General features: G+C 38.4%; 1 protein-coding gene across 3 annotated transcripts in view; it reads right to left on the bottom strand.

The window, feature by feature from the left end:
* Positions 1-22,184, bottom strand: part of LOC117401233 (tomoregulin-2-like) — a 65,607-nt gene extending 43,423 nt beyond the window's left edge. For all 3 annotated transcript variants that reach the window (XR_009329757.1, XM_034001787.3, XM_034001778.3), the window contains exons 1-4: positions 21,549-22,184; positions 15,381-15,490; positions 4,596-4,725; positions 632-658 (exon numbers count right to left, since the gene is read on the bottom strand). Coding sequence is in view for 2 of the 3 variants with exons in the window: in XM_034001787.3 (XP_033857678.3) it covers positions 632-658; positions 4,596-4,725; positions 15,381-15,490; positions 21,549-21,777 (496 nt within the window). In the remaining variant the exon portion in view is untranslated. The remainder of the gene's footprint in view (positions 1-631; positions 659-4,595; positions 4,726-15,380; positions 15,491-21,548) is intronic.
* Positions 22,185-25,730: the final 3,546 nt, after the last annotated feature.

Here is a 25,730-nt window from a genome sequence, read left to right on the forward strand (position 1 = left end):
TGGTTGTTGCAGTCTTACAGACCTTGTATTGTTATACAGTCAAGATACAGTCAGACCATTACAAGCCTGGCACTGCAGAGAATAAGACAAACTTGGCGCTCTGGTGTGTCTGTTACGCTTCAGCTGCTGATCAGCATAAAAAAAAATGCTTAGAAAAGAAAAAACAGCCGTAAAACTGAGACAGCAGAGGGTGGCAGAGGCCCCGGAAGAAGAAGATGAAGACTTGTGCATAATTCACCCCGAGCCACTACAAACAAACTTGTTTTATCACTTCCCAATCTCTCCCTCTCTTCCTATTACTCGCTTTCTCATTTTGGGGTTATGAAAAGAGAGCTGATATGAATGGATTCCATTACTTACCTTGTGACAAATGGGATTCTTATTGTCCCTGTGACTGGATGTTTATAAACATCCATCCATCAGTGTTTAATGATTGGGGTGAGGGTATGGGGGGGGGGGGGGGGGTTGTTTCCACACAAACGCATAATAACATTACAATATTCAAATTGAATATGTTATATGTTTAAATTAATATATATATATATATATATATATATATATATATATATGTGTGTGTGTGTGTGTGCTCAATATTATATATTTGTTTATATATATATATGTTGTCTCTTACCTTCATCCCCAGAGCCTGATCCTGCATCTAAAAAACAAATACAGTGATACATTATTACTGTTAAATATGCATAGTGTAATAGAACCAATACAACGAAAAGGCACACAGAACTAGACAACCAGTATTAGGGGTAGAACTGCATTTCTGTTTTATTTATTTATTTTTTATATATAGTTGTGTTAATCTAATGAGTTCTGATAGGCTGCCCTCCGGGATCATTTTCTAGCCAACGGTAGCACACGTTTTCATGTGTTTTGATAGGCTGCCCTCCAGGACGAGTTTCCAGCCAACGGTAGCACACGTTTTCATGTGTTTTGATAGGCTGCCCTCCAGGACGAGTTTCCAGCCAACGGTAGCACACGTTTTCATGTGTTTTGATAGGCTGCCCTCCGGGACGAGTTTCCAGCCAATGGTAGCACATGTTTTCATGTGTTTTGATAGGCTGCCCTCCAGGACGAGTTTCCAGCCAATGGTAGCACATGTTTTCATGTGTTTTGATAGGCTGCCCTCCGGGACGATTTTCCAGCCAATGGTAGCACACGTTTTAGCACATAAAGGAAAAGTTAAAGGGGCTGTACAGCACTACAGTTTTCTATTTTGTTTTCCGCATATTTATCAATGTTTAGAAAATATAGTAGTTTATTCCTATTAAATTAATATTGTACACGGTAGGCAGGCATTTTATAATAATGTGCAAATATTTAGAGGTTTTTGAATGTCAAATCGTATCATACAGTAACTTAGCAACTTATGTATACATACAAACATTCAGCAGAAACATTCTGTTTTTTATATAAGCTCAGCAATATCAATATGTTTTTAAGTGCACAGATTTATTGATGCTTCTTAATTATTGTCCTGTGTGACATTCTGGTTTAATACAATTCTTCATCTGAGCAACAGGTATATAGAGGATAACAATTAATGCAAAGACATAACCATCCTTTCACTGTTTATTGAATGCACTTTTCATTTTTCAGTATTTTCCCAGGGAAAAGTTAGTTAAATTGGGCTGCAAGTCATCAAACAGTTTCCAATATATATTTTTTAAATGTCTACATGGATTTTTATTTTTATTTTTTGCATTTGTGCATTTCCGAATTCCAAACAAAAGCAAATCTGTTCAGCTATAATTACAATATTTAATATTTATCCCATTAGGAGTCAGGAAATAGTTGGTGCATATTAAATCCATTTAATCAACCCAACCTGCTAACAGTACAATTAGCAAACCAATTAACGTGAAAAAAAACAAACAAATGTAAATGTCATTGTAATGCTCTTCGACAATGTGCTTCGAATTCTTAATTCTTAAGACTCAACCACAATTTTAACAATCTAATTTGAAGAACAGTTTTTCAGTCAGGAAACTCAATAGATTATTTATTAAAACTTAAGACTAGACAACATTACTGCATTATACATATTTTTACACTATACATTTTTTGGCCTTTGGCCTTGACTTTTGAAGTACCCATAAATTAGCTCATATATAAAAGTGGGGAGAGGCAGCCCAAACCACCGCTTTACTTCATTTATCAACCACGGCTTTACATAACGTGTGAGACCAGGTGATACCTATTGAATTATTTCATTAGCTTCAACACGTTTTTTTTAAAGTAATCTGTGTCGTTATGAGTTTAGTGAGACAGTTTGATCTTGATCTGCTGCTTCACTCTCGACTGTCTCAGCGGTAAATCTTCAAAGCAAGGTTTTGTCTCTGAGATTTTATACAGAGGAAATATTTATAAAGAAAAGGTCCTCACTTTAAACTCAACAGACACCTAGACACAGCATAAGAGAGCGAGTACGTGTCTTTGAATATTCCCTTCATAAATCCAGGAACCACTCGCCTCTTCATATAGGTTTTATTATTGATGTCAATATTTATATTCCTTTCGCCTAGTCGCTCATGAATACTCAAGAAAGTTTTTTTTTTTTTGTTTACAAGACATTAGTCTGCTCAGCCTATGATTGAACAGTTTGGCATTCTGAAGGAACTGTAGTGCACAAACTTGACTGCCAGCAAACATCAATAATGATAATTCTCATAGGCCTCCTGCTGTCTGGAGAGAGCTCCTTCTAGCGCATGGTCATCTGCTACTGGCTGTCAGCATTTGAAAAGCCAGTCAATCGAGGTTTTGAAAAACTTGTTTCAAATGAATGTCAGGAGTCAGCCCTGTTTATACTCATTGTCATCCTGTATATTGCAGGTGAAGCAGAAATTGCTTTTTTCCTATTAAGTTGAACCTGTAGGTACCTTGTGGATTTGCTAAAGGGGGGTGGGGGTTGCCTTTACTGTCTTTATTTCACTGTGGAAGTATTCATTTTCTATTAGCTTTGGATTATTCTGCAGGGAGGGAATGGAATAACGAGCACAGCAGGTTTTTAATTTGAACTGTATTTTACAGTGGGGCAATATCACTATGTAGATGTGGTCTGGAATAAAATAAGCACAATATGTTTATAAGAGTGCAATCTGAGATCCATCTCATAACGGGAAAGAAAGAGCTAGGGGCAAATGGGAGCCATGACCATAACGCCTTATAACCGTTCACATAGTATAAAGGTCCACATTATAACCAGGGAGCACTGTATATCATGAGGCAGTTGCTCAGTGTTTTTGGCCCCGGTTTCCATTTGAAATGAGAAAAATAAACTGGCTGACTTTGCATCAAGCAAACCCTAATCCAGTCCCTTCTTAGGTGTCTGGCAGTTTGTTTCACTTTACATACAATACCTCTCCAGCTTCACCACTCTGGCTTTCGCTTTAAAATGAGAAATGAGTTTGACTGATTGTCAACATTATTTATCCAGTGGCGTGTCTGATAAACGATCAGAATTACCTGTCAGTCTTTTCTGTGTTTGTTTATCTCTCCATGTCACCCGTGTTAGCGCAGATAGGGTGTAGAATTAATTGTCTAAATTATCTACTTGTCTATCTGTCTCTCAAGTGCATCTAACCATCAAAAAGCAAGCGAGTGGATATTGAATTGTTTTAATGATCTGTTTGCCAATGTGCCTTTCAGTGTCCAGACCCCGAATGAGTTATTGCCCTAATTGGTCTGTCTGTCCTTCCCCCAATAAAAACGGCTGATCAATAGCTTATTTGCCGTTCTGTCTGTTTCCACGTGTAAACACGGGTAGCTCCCTGATTGATTGCTGTGGTTGAATCTGTAGCTGAGCACCCTGAAGTGAGCAGTGGTAGAATTAATAAGCGATGCAGTATGTCACATGTTCCATTTGTTACTCTGTGTTCCACTTTGCAGTTCTTTATCATACCCAGTAAGCCTGTGACTTCCTATCGGAGCCTTGTTGGTTACTGCATATTTTAGAAAGCATCCTTTTACAACAGAGGTCATTTGAATAAGAAATTAATTTAAAACAAGACTTTGGAGAACCTAGCCAAGGTGCCAATATTGATTGGGGATGTTTGACAAGTAATCCTGGAGTGTTCAGCATCATCTTCACTAATTACAGGACTACTTTGCAGTCTGTTTCTCGTTAGACTTTTTAAAGTCTTAGACATGAATTACTGTACTTACAGCTGCTTGCTCGTGTGTTTTAGGTAGAGTTGCAATTTCTTCTTAAATATATCCTGCACCACTTACTGGTAACGTGAATTTCCTCACCATTTTCAATCTTTTTTTGTAGAACCCATTAAGTATTATTGTCCTCATTTGAGGACAGGCTACTTGGTAAGTTTTTGGAGCATCTTAAGCTGGCATCTACCTGTAATTTTCTCTTTAACTATATTGTTATGATAACTTACATCCAAATGTAATGTATTAAATTACATAAATGCAGCTTGTGTTCAGATTTTTTCAAAGAAAAATGAATTTTTTTACTTAATGGAGACAGTAACACTTACTGGTTTATGATTTTGCACCCTAGTGCATGTTTAACTAAAAGAGCAGTAGGAGGCTGCAGTGGCGAGTGCAGTCTCCCAGTATGCAGTACGTACCGACTGGACAGGCCCCCTCGGACACCACCAGGACTTCAGTCTGTCTCTTGCAGCCATCTTTCCGCAGTAAGCACTCGTTCTGGTAGTTCTCCTTATTGGAGCCACACACTGGCACATAGTCGTTGTTGCACTGAACAAGAAAGGAGGAAACTGGGTTATATACTTATCATATATGGACAGCAGTGTTTTAGAGCCAATGGTTATATACACCCATACCTTTAAACATGCAATCAAGGCTAATAAGAAGAGTAAATCAAACAGGCAAGTATGCAGTGTGATGCGTTCAACAGAGAGCCAGGGGTTAGGAGTCTGAGCCCAGGATTAGTCACAGGTGTAATGATTTCAAATGAAGAGAACCCACATACAAAGCACATCTATTTACATGTACAGTGCTGGCTGTGTTTAGTAAGCACAGGCTGGGCATTAAAAAAAAAAAAAAAACACTCCTAACAAACACCTGTCTATTGCTATCAAAAGGTTAGATTTTCAAACTTTGAAATTGTCCTTCTAAATCTCCCATCTCCAGTGGTTACAATCTGGAATAAGGTATGTGTGTATTATTAGTTTCGTTTTCCGACTCCGGACACAAGAGGGCGCTGTTGTGTGAAGAGGCCAGTTAAGGTCTGCCACTGTAGACATGGCTGACTGAAGTCCAGGGAACTGAAACTATTCGTCAGGTCAAAGTGAGGCTGCCTGGCTCATCAGGTGGCTTCAGGAGGATACTGGATGTGATGTCATGCTGAAAACGTTATGCTCTACAAATCCCATTTCCTTTTAGAGGCTATTGTTTACCTTTTTTGTCACTTATATCTGCAATGTGCACAAAGTGCCTAAGACTGAAAGCCTGCAGCATTTTAAACCTCTTTTATTGTAATAATTTATTGCAGTTTGGTTTGGTTGTGATGTCTGTCAATCCTAACTTTATTTTCTGAATATCGCTAAATTTCTTGACTGTTCTGGGAATAGAAACCATTGCTTTTTTTCTTGTCTTGCACACAAAACTAATCCTAATCTTTATAACAGCTTGTCGATACTGAGTGTTAAAGTACTACCATTGAAGTACAGGGTGAACCATTCAATTTCACTGGGATGCCAATGGAAACACCTGCAATGTATAGCACATCCTTTAGTGTAAATGGGGTGTCCGCACATGACTGAATTATTCATTATGCAAATGGAATCAATGACTCTGTAATATATAAAGTCAAGTGAATTTCAAGTCAAAGTCACCTTGAAATAGTCTGTCCATTTGATTAATTTGCTTATTTGCTTACAAGTCCTGACACCCTGGCCGACCTAAGCCCTCCCCCCGGGCGGCACTCGGCCAATTGTGTGTCGCCCCCTGGGAACTCCCGTCCACGGTCGGCAGTGGAATAGCCTGGACTGGAACAGGCGATGTCCAGGCTATGGGGCGCATCCTGCACTCCACGTGGAGCGCGTTTACTAGATGCGCCACTCGGGAGCCCCCTTTTCTGTTGACTTTTTCCATAAACTAGCACAAGCCTGCACATTATATACCACTTTCTACAGCTAACAAGAACACAAACAATTCTGGGCAATGCATGTCTCATTATAAGATGAAACACTACGAAATATCTAAATCAATTTGTATCAATTTATTATCAGCGGAAATGTAATATAATACACACATTCTAACTAACTGCTTGTCCCAGTAATAACAATGGTTTCCAAAGTGAAACAACAACAACAGCAATATATGTATGGTCAAAAGCATGTATAACACACACACACACACACACACACACACACACACACACACACACACACACACACACACACACACACACACACACACACACACACACACACACACACACACACACACACACACACACACATATAATTTGAATGAACTGGAACAATTTTGCGTTGAAGAATGGCCAAAAGCTTCACTGAGAAATATCCTAATCGTTTAAAAGAGGTTATTATTGCTATAAATTTTTTGGAGTTTTGCAAAACATTTGCTGAAATAAATAATTGTAGACATCTATTTCTTTTAACTTTTTTTCCTCATCCACAAAGCAAAACTTTTGCTACAAAAGATTTTTCCTATAATTATTTGTTTGAGAAATTTCTAGAAATTATAAATTTCCATTGGGGTATGTAAACTTTTGACTACAACTGTGTATATATATATATATATATATATATATATATATATATATATATATATATATATATATATACACATACACACACACAGGTAGTGGACAAAAAAATTGAAACACTTGGGTAAATGAGGGACACCAAGTATATTGAAAGCAAGGGCTTCCACACAGGTGTGGCTCATGCATTAATTACGCAAATAACATCCCAGCATGCTTACAGTCATGTATAAAAATGCTGGACAGGCCTGGTTGCCTATAATTATCTTGTAACAATTGTAAGTCGCCCTGGATAAGGGCGTCAGCTAAGAAATAAATAATAATAATAATAATAATAATAATAATAATAATAATAATAATAATAATAATTATGGCTAGCATGGCTGCAAGAGGAGACCTCAGTGACTTTGAAAGAGGGGTGATTGTTGGGGCGCGTTTGGCAGGAGCTTCAGTGACCAAGACAGCTCAACTTGCTGATGTTTCACGAGCAACAGTGTCTAAGGTGATGTCAGCATGGAACTCCGAGGGAAAGACATCATCAGCAAAGGGCAACAGTGGGCGGATGCGCATACTCCAGGATCGTGATATCCGTGCATTAATTTGAAGTGCAAGACAAAACAGGTGAGCAACTGAAGATCAATTGACTGCAAATTTCAACCTGGGGCGCGAGCAGCCAGTTTCATCAAAAATGGTCCACTGAGAACTCCACAGAGCAGGATACCACAGTGGCCCAACGCCCTATTAAGTGACTTTACATTGGTGTTTCCATTTATTGTCCACTACCTTATATATATATATATATATATATATATATATTTATTTATATATATATATATATATATATATATATATATATATATATATATATATATATATATATATATACTGTATATATACACACACACATACATACATATCATTATTTGTATCATTCGTTTCTGTTTTCTACAATAATGGGCTTAATGCATTAATGAGCATAGCTTCAAATGTCATTTAAGTTTTATTTATTTATTTATTTTTTTTACTTTACCTCTTGTTATTTTATACTTTTTGAAATCATTTTGAGCGGAGTTCTGTTGCCCCCATATTGAGTTATTATCATGTTTCTCTAAATCAGCCTGCACCTGGCTTGGAGCTGTTTTGAGCTTGTCCGAAGAATCCTAACTGCCGGGACGGAATGTCCTTCCTGTAAGTTTAATTGGGTTTCTGCTGGGGGTCCTGCAGTTCTTAACATAACACAATGATCATTTCAGTGGGTTTACGTGCGCTCAAGTTGTTTTACAACATTAGCATTTCTCTTTTGTAGCACTGCAGCACAGCTTATTAACTTGGGCCAGATGTATTTTCCAATGCATGGGTACTGCTTAACAGGCACTGAGGAGTGCAATGCTATGATGGGTTTTACGATGCTTCCACAGCTTGCCAGACAATCACACTTGTCATTGTATCTTCTTTGGCACTGCTCCTCCTCTGTATAATCCTACAGTATTGACTATTATAACAATGCTTATTTAAGCGTTGTGGTTCCTAAAGAGGGGAATTCAGCTTTTTCACACCATGGTCCTGGAATAAACTTCATAATGAAATGAAACCTGGCACCCTTACTACTGTATCTCTAAAGGTGTTTAATATCTTTTTTTGGCTGGTGGTCCTATTGTATTAACTGCTAGAACTGTGTGCATCTGTTTGTGATTACTTTGTAACATATGTGATCTTTAACAAACTCACTGTTGCAGGGAGGAAAGAAATACCGGTGTGCACCCTTAGTGGTGGTCAAATATTCCGGTAACGTACATACTAAATTCTACAAGCTGCTACCGGCGTAACGTGGGTTTATTGGGTACAAGCACCCAGGTTTGGAAAAATGCACTGATGGCCTCACTGGTTCATCTTGATCCTACAGGGATGTCCTAATATGAAAGCTTTTCCGCTGTTGTGCCATTCTAGCTGTATCTCTGTTCCACTGTAGAGAACCATTGCCACCACAGTGTATTGCATTTCCATTGCAAAGGGTGGTGTTTAGAAAGCAGTAGGGTAACCCAGTACTTTCAGCACTACATGCTTGTATTGTACTAGGGTTAACTCCATTTGTAAAACACTGATAAAACAAGTACATGCAATGTACAGGATGTAGAGGAAATTCCACCCTGCTGAGCAGATTCTAAAGAATACTCCACCCGTGAATGGCAGATGAGATGTGATCATATCTCTTTATCATGAAGATCTTGCATTCTGTATCTCCAGCTATGAGCACAATGTCCTGTGGAATCCACAGAGCACTACTGTATGTGCAGCACTTTTGTGTGCAGATCTGTGGGCTGCACCTGATGCATTGCTGCTGTAACGTATTAAATGCTGCACCTTGATGCAGAAGGGATATTGAATCAGAATCAATATAGTCTTTTATAAATATTCGACTGATAATATCTCATCAGGATCTTCACGTTTAAACTCGTGCCAGCACAGTATGATTACCGTTTCCTAAGCTGTTTTTATACTCTGCATTTACTGTGCTTTGGCTAACCCATGGCATTGACAGTGCTTAACTGCACACATGTGATATTTACCAAGCTAGTCTGTGCTTCAGCTCTTTTGTTAAGACTTTAATTTGAGTGGCATAAAGAAGTATTGAACTGATGTGCAATTACGCAGATATGCATTTGGGAAATTAAACCAGATGAAAATATCACTTTAAAAGTCAATGTTTTACACGGCGGTCCTTTTGTGTCTTTGTTTGTCGAAGCAGGAAACGGCAGTATATCACAGATTTGCAAGTGCAGTCTAAATGTGGGCACACACATATTGCATATCTACAGACTGCTTATTAACATGGAGCTGAACTGCAATAAACATTTAACTGCAGATCAATGAAATACTTATTCATGCAAAATAAAGCGCTATCACATTTTGTTAACTATGCTTTTAGTATGCTTTACAACACTTGGCTATGCTTTTACCATGGTCTCCTGCAGAGGGCTTCTTTTTTAACAGCTGTTTAACAAGCACACTCAGGGCTGAACAAGCCAAGTCAATCTGCATGATAAACTCCTGACTCCCTGCAGCTCCAGATTACACACAGAGGCTGTTAATACATCTGGCACAAGGAATACCAGGGTATGCAACTTGATACAAAAACAACACACCAGAAACCCACACAGCAGCAGCCAGGCTATTGTTATTTAGAATTCCTGTGGAATTCCAAGAACATTCCCTGAAGAGGAGACAGGCATGTTTTTTTGTTCCGCAGTTTGCTTTTATTATGAATGAAAATACAAATGTTTACCTTTTCCTTGCCCTTCTTAATATGATTTATGGTTAGTCAGTGGCGGCGAAAAGAAAGTAACAGTTTGAATTGAGTTCGACTTCAACGACAGGATACAATTAATGTTTAGTGGGTTATTTTGGCTCAATCTCTGGCTGACATTTTCACATAGATAGACAGAAATCCTATAGTCCTGGCCAGAGATACTGAAGGAGGAAGAGAAACATAGAGAGAGATATAACAGTCTGAGCATATGTCAGCTTGAATTCAGAATGGAGGACAGTTTGTATTCCGTAAAACTATTTGATTACCGTACTATTTTAAAAACAGAAAGCAACTTCTTTTTTCTTTTCTTGAAAATGTTATAGCCTTACCCAGAGCTGAATTATACATAATGGTCCATTTTCCTGGGTCTATCAGGTGGCACTAGCTCTCGGTTCTCACGAAAGTGCTATATTGGCAGAAGCAGACGGCTAAGGCACTCCTCTAATTCTTGTAGGCTCTTTGATCCATCTCCACTACACGGTAAAGCTTTTACAGGCACTTCTCTGCCTTGTTCTCAGTACTGATCCTGATACTTTCACCAAACCAAGACTGCTCTGCACTACTGAGGACTCATTATCAGTGCTGCTACCCTCCAAGGAACAGGGATACTGTGTGCTCCACCCTCTCTCTGATCTTCTCCTTCACAATAAGGCTCTCTGGCCTAGCAATCATTGGCATCAGGTTACTACACTTTACTGGTCAGCCTAAAGCTCCTTGCTGCAATAGTATCTGAGAGCACAGAGGCTTTTAAACTCCCCTCCCTGACACTTCAAATCCCCCCCACCCCCAACCTGTGCTGACAAATGGACTGGATCAAGGCCTGGGTGCACTTACATACACTTTACTACTGAATAACCTCTCAGCTCGCCAGATGCTTTTATACAGACTAAACCGCTCCTTTTCAATACAGGCTTGGCAGAGACTGCTCCCAGATTTCATTGCATTGTTGTCCTTATACTGTTTTTGGTTTCACTGGACTGTGAATCTGTTTTTAAGTGTAGCGTACGACGAGGTAAACATTCCGAATCCTAATGAATTTTTTATTTTAGAATTGGGAGTGTTTGCCTCAGCATGATTATACATTACAGAAAGATACCTCAGAAAGCATGGTCTTATTCGGTTTTTTTCACTTTATATACACTGCACAAATCAAAATCCAAAGCCATAGTGATGTGATTGGTGATATATGCAATATTTCAAATTGTATACACAAGAGGAGACACACAATCATTAGGCTGCAATATGTCCAACAGGAAAAACACAATCTTGTGTTGTATGTGAATATATATATATATATATATATATACACTCACACACAGTTGAGTTTACATACCACAAAGGAAATTTTGTTTCGAAAACAAATTATAGGCAAAATCTTTTGTAGCAAAAGTTTTGCTTTTGTGGATGAGGAAAAAAACGTTACAAGGAATAGATGTCTACAATTATTTATTTCAGCATTTATTTTTTGCAAAACTCAAATTTTTTTAATTCAGAAGTATTCATACCCTGACAAGGAAAATGAAATTAATAGCTAGTTGAGGCACCTTTAGCAATAATAACCTCTTTTAAACAATTAGGATATTTGTCAATGAGCTTTTGGCATGATTCTTTAGTGATTTTTGACCATTCTTCAACGGAAAATTGTTCCAGTTCATTCAAATTCCGAGGACTTCTCTTGTGCACAGACTTCAACTCATACCAAAGATTTTCAATCAGATTTAGATCGGGACTTTGACTAGGCCATTCCAGAACCTTGATTTTATTCTTCTTTAACCATTCTGAAGTAGATTTTGATGTGTGCTTTGGATCGTTGTTGTGTTAGAACATCCAGTTGCGTTTTAATCCAAGTTTTGTAGCGGAGGGTTTCAGAGAAGGATATTACCACCTCCACGCTTGACAGTAAGTATGGCGTTCTTTTCTTTGTACGCCTCATCAGACTTTCTCCAAATGTAACGACTATCAGCATGACCAAATAGCTAGATTATTGTTTCATCACTCAACAAAACCTTTGACCAGAACTCATATCCATCATTCAAATGCCATTTTGCAAACTTTAAGCGATTGTCAGTTGTGCTGCCTTCGCTGCCACCGTGTGTGAGAGACGCTGCTCCTCTTGGGTTTTTGTTCCAGCACTTTATTGACCCAGACACACACAGGACTTGTTTTCAAAGCGCAGTTGCGCTATTATTTTATTTTTAAACAAAATAAACAAACAGAAAACAAAACCTAACTCCGTTCAGAGTACTGACTAAACACTTTTTCTCCTTTTAACCTGCCTCAGCAACCAGGCAGCTGCTCTGCTTACCGTTAATAAAAAGAACATCCGTTACACAAAACAAACACATCAAACAAAGAGGTTTTCCACCCGACCTCTTTTCCATTTACGGCTGTACACACTCACAACCGGGCTTTTCACTCTGCAGCCCAGAATGCATAAACTGTGGAATTTTTAGACCCTTCTAAATCATGCAATTGGCTGATTAGGCCAACTGCCAAAATAATTAAACAATTCACATAATTAACCAGAAAATTATCACAATTAAGGCTTTTCAGCCCATGGCCTACTGGGGAATGTAGTCCTGTCACTCTCTTTGCGCCTTGTTTCACAATATATACGGCTATTCAAAGAGCCAGCTTCCCAACATTTCGGTACGTTTAACATACCTTTGTCAAGGGAAAGTGTGTTCGAAAACAAACATTGGCGGTATTGATAAGCTTTTTGATGCCATGGTGACCACACATTTATTTCTTCTATAGTGTACATTTTCTAATTTATTTTTTTTCAAAATCCACACACTGTAGGTCCTCCATGGTGTGTCTGTTCCTTGTAAAGTGCTGAAGTATTGGTTCAAGAGCGAGAGCAGCATGGTTAGGTTCAGACGAGTTACAGTAGTGCCTGGTGAGAAACAGAGCCAGTTTCATCACCCTGGCTTGGTACAGGCTATGCTGAAGGGTGCATTCTGAAGTTTCAAACACATTTTTGAACTGCCCTTCAAACCTTTGATGGAAATTTAAGAACAGAATGATAAAAGAAACTGATAAAAATGTTACACCTGTAGTATATAACACAGGCTTCTTTTCTTGTGTATTAGGTTTGAGTTTCCTGGCTAGAGAAGAGAACTTCTAAATACCCTTGTTCAGACTGATTTCAATAAAACAGCTAAGAAACTACTGAGAAAGGAAATACGTTGTAGTGATAATTCTTATTTATGCTTCTGGGTCAATTACAAAAGAAGGCTTACAGTAGTGTGTTATCTCATGCAACAAAGCATTTTTTCTTCACTTTTGCTTGTTTACATTACATTACACCTTTCAATTAAAGAGCTATTAATGACCAGAGTAACCAGAGGGCTGTACAGCAGACATCTAAAGCAAAGATGTGGTTGGAGACATACGAAGACAAGTGCTAGACAGTATGCTCCATTTGACCAGGGCTGTATATTTTTAGCCTAGAATAAATGAATCCCAGATAGAAATCACCCTCATGGTTTGCCCTTGGTAGAGAATTACTGACTAATATCATTTCTCTATGATGAAACCGCAAGCAAGCTGACGCCATATATCTCAAGGCATGGGCAGCAATAGAGTAGTTACTATAAGACCATGGGGGCTATTTTAATGATCTTAACAGCGGCAGATCCTAACAGTGACGCTCAAAAACATATGATCTTCTTCAGTCCTCTTGTTTGTATTTGCATTGTGTTCTGTGATATTATTAAGGGCGTTAATAACTCACCAAGGCTAGAAGAAAGAACCAGAAGGATTACTATAGAGTGTTTGGCAGCTCTTTAGATTACAGGGAATGATTGGCTGTTTAATAGCATTATATTAACACTGTAATAACATTGCAATAACTCATCCTTGGACCATGTAACTGTAGAGCCCCAGCCGTTGTCTTTGCAGAGCAGTTATACTGTATTTACTGGGCTATATTCCTGGGAGATAACCAATGGGCTAATCCTAAACAGCTCTCTCAGAGAAGCATCTCTTGCTCTCTCTTCCTCAAAAGGGGTGCCCCAGAATAGACACAATGCCATCTTTCTAGGGTGTCACTTACTCCTTCAGCAAAGCAAACCAGAGCTTAAACATGTGCAGGATAAGAGAAGGATATACAATTGAAAGGAACAGCTCAAAAACATCCAACGATGTATGAGAACTGGTAAATAAATATTAAACAAATTCACCCTTCCTCCACCCTTTCCATGTCAGGCTAGCAGCTTGGATTTATTTAGCCCAGCAAGATTATAGGGTTGTTGATTATGTTTGATTCAGGCTCCCTGCTGCATTAGACCTCGGTCAGATAATCTTCGTTAGGATAATCAGAGGTTTTTCAAAACTTTGGTAATCGGATTTCCGCGTTTGAAAATATTTCATTATTATTATTTATTTATTCGCAGACGCCCTTATCCAGGGCGACTTACAATTGTTACAAGATATCACATTATACATTATACAGATATCACATTATTTTTATATACAATTACCCATTTATACAGTTGGGTTTTTACTGGCGCAATCTAGGTAAAGTACCTTGCTCAAGGGTACAACAGCAGTGTCCTCCACTGGGGATTGAACCCACAACCCTCCGGTCAAGAGTCCAGAGCTCTAACCACTACTCCACACTGCTGCTTATACAGAAAAGTGACACTTCGACGTCACTGAATTCTACTGCAGAACAAATGCCCTCCCTGGCAGTATTAGTCAACAGATAGATTGCTTATCTTTTGTCACCACTGACTCCCTGTCCTACTGCTAAGTCACATTCTCAACAGAAGCCCTGCCCATTAGTACAGCTGCCCTAAGTCCTGCCAGCAGCCTCTTTGAGGAGCCTCCAGCACCAGTTAATCCACTGCAGCACCTGATGTACAAGATCTCCCATCCAATAACAGCACTTATCAGGCCAAACTCTGCTTAGCACTTGAGATCTGATTTATATCAGAATACAAGTCAGTGTGGCTGCAAGCCTTAGGAACTGGAGCTTTATCAATAAATCAATCAATGTTTATTTTATATAGCGTCTTTCATAGTGGACAACCATCACAAAGCGCTTTACATGCAAGCACAATATGACTGTCAGAATGGTGTAGGAGAATCACTATCCAATGAATGTGTGCCAAAATCGAATGTGTCTACAATGGATTTGCACATGTGATTTTTGTTTTCAAAACCTGAGTATACAGTAGTTTGAATACAATGATGATGAATGATATCCCTAAATACTTGGCAGATATCCTGGAAATTATTATTCAATGTAGTTGCTAATACCATGACAGCCACAATGTCAATGCAAAGCTAAACAAAACAAAACAAAAGTAGCACTGCCAGAGCAGCAAAAGTAATGATTCTTCTTACCTTGAACTCACAGACACACGTCACAGTCTCTCCAATCTGCAAACATTCCCCGTCGAACTTGCACGTATTCGTGTCGCAGAGGAACAGGTCGTTATCTCGGTCATCAAAACCTCAAATACAAAAAGAAAAAGGAGCAAGGTCACAGCCAGGTCAAAACTGAGAGCAGGTTCCCTTTCTGAAGTGTTTGCGAAGACCACATCAGAACCTCTTTGAATCCATTCAATTAATTTTCATTTTCTCACTTAGATCATTATTTGCCAAGCTTATTCAGTATATCAGCAATTGTGCTTCTGAAAAGACTCCCCATGACTCAGCCTTGAAGAGTCTTTTCAGAAACAATTCTTGTCGGAATAGTTATCAAGCAAGGTAAGCCAAGATCTATGACCATACTGAACACACATAATAAAATATTAAACAGGTAGCAAATTAAATATTAGGAAAAGTCTACAAAGTATATCTTTAAGCGTGTAATGTATTGGAAAATGTGGGAGCAGTGACTCATGCTTTATCTCAGTATACTGCTGCGATGGATAAAGATTATCTGAATGAACTCGTATTAACATAACCTTTGTTCCACTTTCTTGAGAGTAATGGAAAATAATTATTATTTGTTATTAACATGGTGAAAGATTTAACCTCCGACCAATGCAACAGTTGAAAAAGTTTTTTTGGAAAAGGGTCAAGTTTTTCACAAAGCTCATTAAAATGTTTGCATTAGGCAGTTCAGCAAGCTGATAGATATATCAAAGGTAACCAGGGTAGGATGGATCTGGTTGGAAACACCAAGGTAACAAGATACTGCGGTAACCATACGTGGGTATAAAGCAGAGGTGCCACCAGTGTACACATTACCAGGGCAGGCAAGTATAACCTATGGGGCCATATTTTCAAAGTGTTTACGGGTAAAACACCTGTTAATTTTACTGGACTAGAACCAAACAACTAAGTTATAAATTTCAGGTTCTCTTAAGGACTCGAAAGGTTTTTGGCTTTTCATTTTGTAACACAAACAAAAAAACAAACAAAAAACAAGACTTATTAAAGAATAGAGGAAACCCATTGAAAATATGGTCCATGGTATCCTCTCTTGAATGTATCCTGGTTCTACAAACCAAATGTAACGCTGTGGCTCATCATTGTGACCGTTTATGTGTAAGCTACTACCTGAAGGAACTGGATGAGCACTGATACGTACGCTATTTTTTAAAATTCTAATTAGGTTTATATTTGCCTGCTAAACCCTCTTTGTTTATATGATTAATTGACTCAATTTACTTTCCTTTGTGCAGAAGCCACATAATAATCTATTGCCCTGTGAAACTCCTCACTACACAGCAGGGCTGGAACACCAGCTTCAGTCCTCCGTTTACAAGCCTGGTATTTTTTCTTTTCTTTTTTAAATTAAAAGTTGCATCCCTTTCATATTCATTTCATAAACATTAAACACAAATTTCAGTGACATTTTTTGTCATATTGCAAGTCAAATACAAATGGGTTTTGCTGTGCAATCACTGATACAGCACGTTTGAAAAATGAAGGGCATACTACTACTATGACTACTACTACTACTGCTACTACTACTACTACTACTACTACTACTACTACTAATAATAATCCTTTCAATACAATAGTCATGCATTAAGTGGGGGATTATCATGGGCCCTATTCACAGAAAAATAAAAACGTTAACTCCTGAGCTATTTGAAGAAAGATTGTTCGAAATCTGTGAATCTTCATTTATCTCTTTGTTATTTAGCTGATGTTTTTAGACTAGAAGAGCCTTCAAAACTTAATAGCAACTCCTCAGCAAATGTGTATTAGAAAATTATATCAAGCACCTTTTACAGGAAAAGAAAGCCGACCAGAAGATTCTCTCTTCAATTTAAATGAATAATTAAATAAAAACAAGTCGGCAGGCATGCAATATTAACGAGGGGCTATGTCAATAATCGCCTTACACGGGTAACGTCGAGACTCTCAGTGGCATGATGCATACAATTAGGCACAACCCAAACCCTTATTCTTATTTCTACAGTGCAGTAGCTTAGCATAATATATCTTTTCAAATAGCTACTTCATTGTTCACAGCGGTGGGATGTAGATCCATTTGGTCTCATGCATATTTCAGTTTTTTTTAATAACACTGAGCTCTGACCGAGACCTAATTGGTAACATTCAGAGGACAGAAAGGGCATCACATTACTAGATAATATATTTCCATCAGATCCCGATGAAAATTAGTGTTGTCTTTATAAAGCACCACCTTGGAAGACAACAAAAGAAAAAAAGTGCAAAAAATCAGTTGCAAGCAAGATGCCACAGCACTGGAGGTCCAGCGACTAAGCCTCACATATCAAATGTTTGGTGGCAGGCAATGCACTCCGAAAACACATCAAGCAATTGGCTTCCTCTTTTGATCACATAACTGTAGTCTGTTTTTATGGTTTGCTTTATCCCAGACGTTAATTGCTCATACCGCAGGCTATATAAACTATAGGCTATATCAATTGTTAATAAGTTCAGATTCAACTAATTTTCTGCCCTTTCATATCGTGTCTTTGTAACAGAACAGGCATAGCTAAAATTCACAGTTCAAAATTATAAAATGCAGTGAAGATGCTTGTGTGCAAGTTTTAAAATGTTGTCACTTTATAACCCCATGCTGTATTATCAGTTCAGCAAAATTTGAATAAGATTCCCTGGCGACGAATTTTAGGTACAATCCTCTTGAATGACCAATGCATTATAACCCAGTTCTGCTGCATATAGCACGATTAAATTCCAGAACACTACACAATAACATCAAAAATTCACTCCCGCCCCGATAGTCGAAAATGAATACAACCTAGACTATAATAATAATAATAATAATAATAATAATAATAATAATAATAATAATAATAATAATAATAACAACTAGAACTGCCAGGCAGTTTTACAGCTTCTAAGCTGTAGCATTGAAGCACAAGTGTCAACAACAGATCAGTTTTATGGAGCAGTTTCAATTCAAAATACTGCATTAGTTAATTATCTCATGACGCTTTATAACTTTAAACACCATAATGACCATGACCCTATCTACACACTGCAAGGTGTTATAAGCAAATTTTACATTTAATCTTAAGGAGGGGTCAAAGGTCACGATCAAGGTAATTTTTGAATAAAGCATATATGAGTTCCTAAATGTGTTGTATAGTAACCATAACCCTATGTGCACTGTAAGGCGTTATAAGCTAGTTTTACATTTGACCTTAGAGAGGTCAAAGGTTACAGGCAAGTGATTTTTGGATATAGCATATATGGGTTCCTATATGTGTTCCATAGTAACCATTAACCTATCTGCACTTTGTAAGGAGTTATAAGCTAGTTTTACATTTGACTGAAGATTTTGAAAGGTTTTTAAAGAAATGCGTCATGTGGCCATATTGGTTCACGCACAAACACCGTTTTTTAAAAAGTCAACTGTATTGACACAGGGATGATGTTTGTCAACTTTGGAGTTAATCAAGTAAACCACTTTTCAATTGAAGCGGTTTTAAATTTAAGAACGAAATGTAAGTCTAGCCGCCATCTTGTTTTACAAAAGAACACCATTTTGCCATATTTGAACTCCACTGTCCCCAGGATGACGCCTACCAAGTTAGGAGTCAGCTGATTAAACGGTTTGCAAACAAGCAGTTTGATGTTTGGAGCGCGTTTTGGCGAATTTGGTGGCAGCTATTTTTATAGTAAAATTTATCGCGGCAACTTCTGTTTCGCAAACTTGAAGCAGGTTTGGTTGCTGATGACGTATGCTGAGATTCAGATCAATCTGTTCACAGCTTCCCAAGAAGAAGATTTTGAAAGGTTTTTCCAAAAAATGTGTCAGGCCGCCATCTTGGTTGATGCAGGAGTGCAATTTGTTTTTGCATTTGAACTGTACTCTACACGGGATGATACCTGCTAAGTTTCATGTTGATTGGTTACACTGCGTGCGAACAGGAGCAGTTTAAAATTTTGGGAGGAAAAACGACAATAATATATATCTATATATCTATATATATATATATCTATATCTATATATATATATACTGTATATATATATATATATATATATATATATATATATATATATATATATATATATATATATAGTCAGCTTGTAAGCCTAATAATAATAATAATAATAATAATAATAATAATAATAATCTACAACGTCACCCAACAGTGCTTAATAAGGATATAATTCTATCGAGGCTTTCTGGTGACATATACAAGAGCGCTAGCTGGAGTGCTTTATCACTGTAACATAGAAGTACAGCCCTATATGTGCAGTTTAGGGTGTATATTATTTGTTATAATGGTGACATAACAGAAATTGTTAAACTTGCAGTGTTTATTTTTAACAATTGAAGTGTTGGGAATAACAAAATAATTATTAAACTTCAGTATTTTTATTTTATTAATACTGTCTTCTGACTACATGTATTACTACTACGACTACCACTACCAATAATAACACAACAACCAATAACGATAAAGTTTCCTATTATTGTGTCACTATACAGTTGTAAATAAGCAAACTAAACGAACACGATAACGTTCTGATTGTAGCAAGACTGTAGCAAGCATGTAGTAAAGGACTGAAAATGAAGAATTGTGTTTTTGTGTGACATGAACACGATGGTGGGTTTACTACACCTCTAATAAATGTATCATTACAGTAACGCTTGAATTCCGGAGCTCTGAGTGCAGCAGGTGGGCGAACACTGGGCTACAATTTAGATTAGAAATGTGCAACAACTGTGAATCACACCGCAACGTTGCAATTTAACACGGGAGAAGTGCTTTAAAAAAACAAAGCGCCGTGTTTTAAATGTTAATTTGCAAACCCCGAGTTATGCTAGTGTACAGAACTGTACCTGACTCCGGCGCCTTTATGTGTCACAGAATGAACGACGGGAGCCGGTCTTCTGATTTACAAGGTGTCCACTCAGGGAGCGCTTTATGGCCGCTGCTGTAACTTTTTATAGAGTCGAAAGAAACCGTTTTACTGTGCAGACAACGGAGGCAGGGAGGTTATTGGTTTAAAGTGGATGCTATCGTAAAATGGTTCTGTGGCATAAAAAAATAAAAGCCAAGGCGGCTAGGACATCGGTATGCATATAGGCTGGGGGTTGGGGAAGCGTTGCTAACAGTAACAATAAACCTAATAGTGTAATGATTAAGAAGCATGTGAAAGTACTGGTCCGTAGCTTCATTGCACAGCTGTTATGCTATCTAATGCGTCATGTAGTTCTAAAGCGTGGCAATGCTATCTCTCCACTCAGTTTTGTCATTGGTTGTAAATATAGGTTCACCCCCCTTACTTCTAAATGTGTGATGATCAAGTGAATGTGATTGTTTGTGCTTTACTTACGGCGTTTTGTGCAAGATTGTGATTTCTTGACGGACTATGGTCTCCTGAAAACGGGGTACGCACTACGTTACAATTAATAAATGAGAGTTTACTGGTGAATCCATTCAGTGCAGTTTTTAAAACAGTCTAACGCCTTCGCCGTGAGATATGGTATTGGAAAGGCTGCCAATGTTTGCTCACAGATCGTTTTAGGGGATAACCCCTTCCGTCACCCCACACCGTACTGCATGTCGTTGAATTGCCCAGTTTGTTGTCACTAGTCCCTGCAGTTTCCATTGAATAGTAGCACCCACATTTAGAGTGCTGGTCACAAAACAGATCGCTTTTCTTTGTTGAGAAATTGGAGTGTAATCGTGTCTGTGTGTCATGTAGTTAGATACATACACGATGAACACTACAGAGGATAACTGCAGTAATGTTTATAATGATAACAATAATCTATATATTAAAAATGCATAACTGCATACCAGCAACAAACATATTTGAATGAACGTGCTGGATTTAGTTTTTTCAATTATTATGATACTGTTCCGTAAATCATTTTCATTTATGGAACTGACATCAGCTTGGGATTGTTAATGTACTGATATAACTGTATTACTTACATGTAGCCGAAATGTATTAACTAAATGGGTTTGTACTGAATCCACTTTTAAACGCAGAAAACTGCAAATCCCATCTTTCTGTATCTTCTTTGTCGCAGTATATTTATAGATTAAAGGATAGAAAAGAAAGAAAGAATGAAAGAAAGCTACACATATGCTGCTTACCAGAACAGTTCCATCCTGTGGGAGTTTGGCAATCGCTCAGGGAGGTAGGGAAAGCGCGAAGTTGCTGCACAGGTAAGGTTACAACAAACGTTACCATCGCTATCAAAAGCCACTCGCGAAGTGTCCTGCTGCGCTGGCGCCCGTGATAAGGCTCCGGCACCGCCGCCGCTGATGTAGAGAATCGCATTTCAAACCAGCAGCCTCCCCCCAAAATAAAACTCAGGGACATGCAGAAGAAACAGCAGAAACTCCGGTCCTAGCAGTACTGTGGTCCCCCGCTGTAACACCAGCATCTTCCGAACAAGGTAGCAAGCCCCATCCACGGATGATCCGCGCGGGCTGAGGTGTTGTAGGTGGACTGTGGGGTTTAAGGGTCGAGGGTAAGGGTGGGAGAGAGGTGGGTAGGGAAGTAGATAGGGAGTATTACATATATACCATGCACTGTTAATAAATCCAAACTGGCGTAGTCTTGCTGTACGTTCCTCTACGGGAAAGCGCCATGCAGAGGCTGGATGCACAGTCTACCCTCTCTGTACTTGAAGTTGAACTGTCTGTGCTTCGAGCTGCAAGTTAGTTAAACGCCTCCGTCTCTCCCTGTCTCTTCCCTTTGCTTCGAATCTCGCCTACTCTGATTCACCGCAACCAGAGCAGCAGGTTTCCAGCCTGGTTATGGTCACGTGACCCTGGGGCTTGGCAGGCAAGGTGGGATGTGATTGGCTGAGAGGGATGCAGGTCCGTGGAGCTGCTGCAAAGCTTCAAAATTCTTGTTTTGTTAGTGTGTTCAGTGGTGTAGGCAGGCGAACAGGCAAGCTGTCAGTAGTCACCTGCTATTTTGTCAGCCCTGGTTTGGGTACGGAGTGTCTTAATAATAATATCACGATTATTTATATGGAGAACAAGGAATGCATTTGTTTTTTTGATGCTGTACATTGTCGGGATTCTGCTGTGTATGCAGGCATCGCTGTATATCCACCCTCTGTCTCGCACACACACACACACACACACAGGTATGCTCATGCTATATATTATGAACATTAGGAAAATCAGTCGATCTAAAAAGCTCGTTTTCAATTTCATGAACATTCATTCATGTGAATATTCACTCGGACATTCACTCTCGGACATGCGCCGACAATCGCTGGGTGGTGGTATTCACCACGTACTGATCCCAGGAGTACATGCGGATTATTGTTTGTGCGTGTTTTATTATTATTATTATTATTATTATTATTATTATTATTATTATTATTATTATTTAATCGACTGCCGGGAATTTCGAAAACGCAATTAATTCTTCTTTTCATGTCACATGTGACAGACTGCATTCTTTTGAAAAGCATTAACGCAGGGTCTTGAATGCGCGTGCACATTAGTTTCAATCACGTGTAGATCCACCATTAAGTTAGAGATGTTAAATATTCATATTAAACTAGACGGTGTAAAAATAGTTGCACTGTTACTGAAATACAAGAGAGGAATACATTTAGTGCTTATCCAGACATGGGCAGTTATTACTTTTTACATTTTCTTCAGTTTGCGTGGGAAGATATTTCTTTTATATCACATTCAATAAATCAGCCCCTGCATGAAACAGTACAGGAGTCACTTTAAAATAACGGCCTCTATGAATTCTTATTAATTATATAAAAACACACACAAAGGACTGATAACCAAGGCTTTAAAATCTACTTATAACCTCTTATTAGTATTAGCAGCACAATGACTGCCCCTCACCCCACCCCACCCACTTAAGGAGTGCTAACATTGATGGGCAATAATATATATATATATATATATATATATATATATATATATATATATATCCAGATTTGCAGGATTTCCTAGTCCGCATTTTTTGTGCACCTGATGTGGACTAAGGCCCTGTCCACACTACATAACCGCTCTCGAGAACCGTACTCAAAAACGTCTTAATTAATGCAGCTCAAAGCGTCCACACTAAAGTACCTTTTCATGTCTAGTCGGGTTTAAGGTGTACACACACTATTAAAATAGTTCGGTTACAATTCCTAGCAGCGCAATGAACAGATTAAATTAATATGATAGTACCCACCATGCACTGTATTTTATTTTAAAATCATGTGTTATGCCCCACATTAATTGAGGTCCATATTGCTAAAAATAAATAAAACAAGTATTTTGGAAAAAGTAAATGTGAACACACACAAGTAGGGCTTGAAGTTTTCAGGTTTTATTTTTAAACAAATTGAGCTGATTAAACTCAGAAAAAGCTGTTAATTACAAAACAGTCTGTGCTTTTACCTTCATATCTTGCCTGAGCCTAATTGTGGTCACCCTTTATTTCAGACAGAGCTGACAAATTACATGAATTGTTCATTCCCGAACCTACTTTTACTTGCATATGCTTTGGGAGGATCACATCGCTGGCTGAAGCAGAATCTATTCCTCCTTGAAGAGGAACCATTAAACAGATCAATCTGCCCAGACACCCCAAGGAGTCCGGGGACAGCAATCCCCAAACAGGCCAATTAGAACGGAGAGGTGGAGAGGCTTCCCCAGGCAGGTTTGAGCGCTTTCCTTTGTTCGTCGGGATGAATCCCATGATAAAGGTTTAACACATTGACTTAGCCTATTAATGCCCCAAAGCATTTTGCAGTATTTCCTTTCCTGTACTGTGACAGCAAATTTCAAATTACACTACTCTGCTTGTGTATTTATTCCACTGAGTTTAAGTGTAACTGTTTGTACTCTGCTGCATATCGTTGTTGTGCACACCTGTGTTACATACAACATTGCAGCCAAACCAAGGCATTTTAAACAATGCACGGATGCATTAAATTAAACTGTGTTTGAATTCTGACTTGGACTGTAAATTAAGAGAATGTGGCACAGTCCATAGGAAAAACAAACAAACTGCAGTGTAACTGCTGGGAAAGTGCAGTAAACTGGTAACAGCAGAGTAGAGTTAGACAGCAGCATATGTGCATAATACAGTCCTAGAGAGTGTCTAAACAGTCTCAACCCCAGCTACAGTACACAATTCAAACGTTACGAAGTACCTGCACAACCCCATGGCTAGATATGGCTTAGCACAGTAAATTATTAGTGTGATGAATTGTACTAAGTGGTCACATTTTCAGTGGCATCCCAGGGAATTCAGACAGCTGCACACAATATCTGCATTTTCACATACATGACAGTACATAATATACTGTATAGTGTGTATGATACAGTATAGACATGAGGACGTAGACGATTGTGTTGTCTGTTAAATTGCATTTACCACCTGGTAATCTGCAGCTACATCATAGGTAATCTGAAATGGGGTCTCTTTGGGAAAGAGGAAGGATCATGAAAATGACCACAGCATCCTTGCCTACCTGTGATGTTTACAGAGAGAGGGTGGGTTTTTCTGGCTTTTTTACTTTTTTTGTTCCAAGGTTTTAAACTTGATTGATTTCTCCAAGGATCTGAAGTAAGGAGGATATTAAGATGGCGGAAAGCCTGGGAGGTATTATGTCTGAAAAACAAACATTTGGAACCTGGAAAAAAAATCATGATATAATAACAATGAGAAAACAACAAAAAATAAAACCCCACCTTTATGCATCTACCACATCCTGCTGTTTACATGGAAAACATGACGATGAAACTGATGATATCTCAGTCTGAGGTCATTTACTCCTGCAGCAAATATTATGCACCTCGATGTCTTCTGCAGCAGTGCATTTCTTTTCCTTTCGGCTGTTTGTGTGCACCAGGCTTGCACCTGATACCAGATATTGTTTCCCAAATGGCCACAAGCTTTACTCCCTGTGGCTGTTGGGTTACAGCTCTAACTAGAGGGCCCTCATCTTGTTTTACTAACCGTGACCTTCAATGCACTCGGCTCTACAACCCCAAAACATACAGTATCACAGTGAACAATCCCTAATAAAAACCAACAATACACAAGCAATGCAATCCAATGTCTTAAAATCACCCTGAATTCACGCCCCTATGGCACTGGCATTGAAAATAGCAAAAGATGAGTTCCAAAAACACACATTTTTTAACATCAGTGATGGAAAACAAAAGACATTCAACAGAATTGCAAAAAAAAAAAAAAAAAAAAGCCTACGGCATCCTAGAGATGCCAAAATACAACCCTGTGTGCATGTCTGTGTTTTTCTTATTTACCTCGAATCTGAATTTTCTTCTTGA

Source organism: Acipenser ruthenus, chromosome 10 (assembly GCF_902713425.1).
Source record: "Acipenser ruthenus chromosome 10, fAciRut3.2 maternal haplotype, whole genome shotgun sequence".
In the NCBI taxonomy this organism is placed as follows: Eukaryota; Metazoa; Chordata; class Actinopteri; order Acipenseriformes; family Acipenseridae; genus Acipenser; species Acipenser ruthenus.